We start from the raw sequence: 2,956 nt of genomic DNA on the forward strand, positions 1-2,956 counted from the left end.
TGGCTGATCTTGTGTGGTTGCTTATGAGGTTTGATTTCTGAGTGTCAGAAAGGGATCCCCCTTACCTCCTACCCCAGCCACCCAAAAATATCTCTTGGGTTGGCCCACCACAGATGAGTTCAAATCCCCACATTGCTCAAATGAGTTAGTCATTGAAAGTAGCTGTTAAAATTCAAGTGTCACATTGGGATATTAAGTAGACATTATAAATTAAAGACTATGTAAAACAGAAAAGAATATGGAGAAATTGCTTCTAATATAATGTTAAGTTTCAAAGGAAGAATGCAAAATGACATACACAGTCTGGTTTAGATGCTGTTTATAAAATATCATGGGGTCAGAGCCAGCATATATAAACCTAGTTCATGAATATGAGCCTGTAGTAAAAGAAACCCAGCACTGTTGGGCAAGTTTTGTTCTGATTTATTTTAATAAGTGCTTTCCACAGTTTCTGATCCTCAGATCCTACTTTCTTTACAGTGTATCATCAGATACCTCTCTTTGCTGATCCCTGGAGGCTCCCAGTGACCTCCTGTTAATCCATCTTGGTGGGGCCCAAAACCCTACCTCCTGGAAAACTTAAGGAGTCTGACATCTGCCTGCGGGGAGCTTTTAGAAAAACCTCACAAAAGCCCACCCAATCTCTCTTGGCAGCAAACTGCAAAACCAAGCCCATTTCCTCAAAAGATGGTGGAGGACTTAGCAGCCTCCTATATTGCTCTGAAATTGGAGAACGAAATTCTCCAGGCCCAAGTGCAGAGGCTGATGGAAGAAAATGCTGCCCTGCAGGCCCAGATCCCAGAGCTCCAGAAGCCCCAAGCAGCCAAGGAGGATGAATCAGTCCAGAAGCCCACAGAGGCCCAGGAGCCCCCAAAACCCTCAGAGGCCCTGGAAACCCCAGCAGCCTGGGATCATACAAATCCCCCAGAGTTTGAAGAGCCCCAGAAGCCCAGAGAGCCCCAGTCACTTCCAATTGTCCATGGACTCTCAGCAGCCTGTGTGTCCCAAAAGCCTCCAGAGGCTAAGGAGCTGGAGAAGTTCCCAATGGCCCTGGAGGTCCACAAGCCCTTTGAAGTCAAGGAGGCCCAAGAGCCCCCTCATACCAAGGATGTCCTAAAAGCCCAGGAGGCCCCGAATTTAGAGCTCCAGGATCTTCCAAATGCCCAAGATCCCCAGGAGACACCAGAATGCCAGGAGACCTCAACACTCCTGGAGCCCCTGGAGCTTCAGGCTCCCAAGGAGCCTCTTCAGTCTTACATGCCTCAGGCCCCCCTGGATCTTTCAGATGCCCAGGAGTTCCTAGAGCTCTCAGCACCTCAGGAGTCCCTGGAGGGCCTAATAGCTGCTGAGACATCAGCCACTTCAGAGTTTCCACAGTCCCCTAGTGGGTTGGAGGCTGAAGCTTTCCCCTTAGAATACCCTTTAGCCTTCAATGGGAATTCCCAGAAGTTTCCTGAATTCCTGGTTCAATTGAATAGTTACATGAGAGTCAGAGGGCACCTGTATCCCACTGAAGCAGCCTTAGTGAGCTTTGTTGGTAACTGCTTCTCAAGTGAGGCTGGAAAGTGGTTCCAGCCCTTAGTATATATCCAAAGACCCCTGCTGGAGCAATTTGAAAGTTTCATACAAGTGCTCCAGGATACTCTTAACAATCCAGAAAACATGGAAGATGCCAACCACCGCATCCGTCGGCTTTGCCAAGGGGAGGACCCTGTCCACCAGTATGTGACCCACTTCTACTTCATTGCTCAAAAGCTAAACTGGGATGAAAGTACTCTCTGCATCCAATTTCAAGAAAGCCTTGCTAGTTCTATTCGAGAGGAACTGTCTTCCCCAAGCTCAGCCACTAACCTATCTGATCTGATCACCCAGTGCATCAGCCTTGAAGAGAAGCTAAATATTAAGCCTGATCCAAATCCACAAGGTACAATTCCCTCTGAGGAGAGAGCTGGGCCTGAGAATCAACCAGGTGAAAACCGGCCTGTGCAGGCTGCCAGCAATCGCCCACGCCTCTGTGAAGCTGAACGGGCTCGGCGCCGTGAAGGCCACTTGTGCCTCTACTGTGCTCATCCTGGTCATTTTGCCAGAGCTTGCCCTGTCAAGCCTCATCGTGCCCAGCAGGCGGGAAACATCCAGGCCCGGCGGTAAGGGGGAACCCGGGCGGGCCAATCTACAAATATGCATCCCCCTCACTTCCAATATCCATGTCCCGAACCCTATGGCTTACTGTTGAAATTCGACTTGGAAGACGACAGTTCTTTGAGCAAGCAATGGTGGACTCAGGCTCCTACAGAAACAGCATTGACCATTCCGTGGTTCTTCGAGAGAAGCTGCCCATCCGCAATAACATCTTCCCTCTGATGCTCGAAACAGTAGATGGTCGTCCACTGATTAATGGACCCATAACTAAGGAAACACCACCTGTCGAAGTTAAAATTGGAAACCATGTTGAAGAGCTACAGTTTGATATTATTCATGCACCACGATACCCTCTGATTCTTGGAATCCACTGGCTTGAAACACATGACCCAAACATAGAGTGGAGTACCCGCACTGTGTCCTTTCCATCTCGTTATTGTCACTACAATTGCTTCAGGCACAGATGGAATAGAAGACATTGTGATGAAATAATTGCTGGGTAGATTCTGTGTCCTAGTAACTGCTCCTGGCAACCTGTCTTCTATTACCTCAGTTGTCATCAGAATCTCTAAAAATAAGTAAAAGCTACCTGGACAACAACACTGCCTCTGGGATCATGGACTGAACCTGACAATTTTGAGCCGCTTTTTTTTTTCACCAACCCTGCATGCCCATTTCTTTGAACCCTGCATTACTGTGAGGCAGTTTTTTTTTTAATTTCTCTATTGATTAAGGTATTACATATGTGTCCTTATCCCCCCGTTGCCCCCCCCACTCATGCCCTTACCCCCCTGTTGTCTGTGTCCATTGGTTAGGC

At 48.1% G+C, this 2,956-nt stretch overlaps 1 protein-coding gene across 1 annotated transcript in view; it reads left to right on the forward strand.

The window, feature by feature from the left end:
- Positions 1–2,426, forward strand: part of ZCCHC5 (zinc finger, CCHC domain containing 5) — a 2,623-nt gene extending 197 nt beyond the window's left edge. The window contains exon 2 of the mRNA XM_005872856.2: positions 481–2,426. Within this exon, the coding sequence (XP_005872918.1) occupies positions 688–2,148 (1,461 nt within the window). The 5' untranslated portion in view covers positions 481–687 and the 3' untranslated portion in view covers positions 2,149–2,426. The remainder of the gene's footprint in view (positions 1–480) is intronic.
- Positions 2,427–2,956: the final 530 nt, after the last annotated feature.

Source organism: Myotis brandtii, unplaced genomic scaffold (assembly GCF_000412655.1).
Source record: "Myotis brandtii unplaced genomic scaffold, ASM41265v1 scaffold394, whole genome shotgun sequence".
NCBI classification, from domain to species: Eukaryota; Metazoa; Chordata; class Mammalia; order Chiroptera; family Vespertilionidae; genus Myotis; species Myotis brandtii.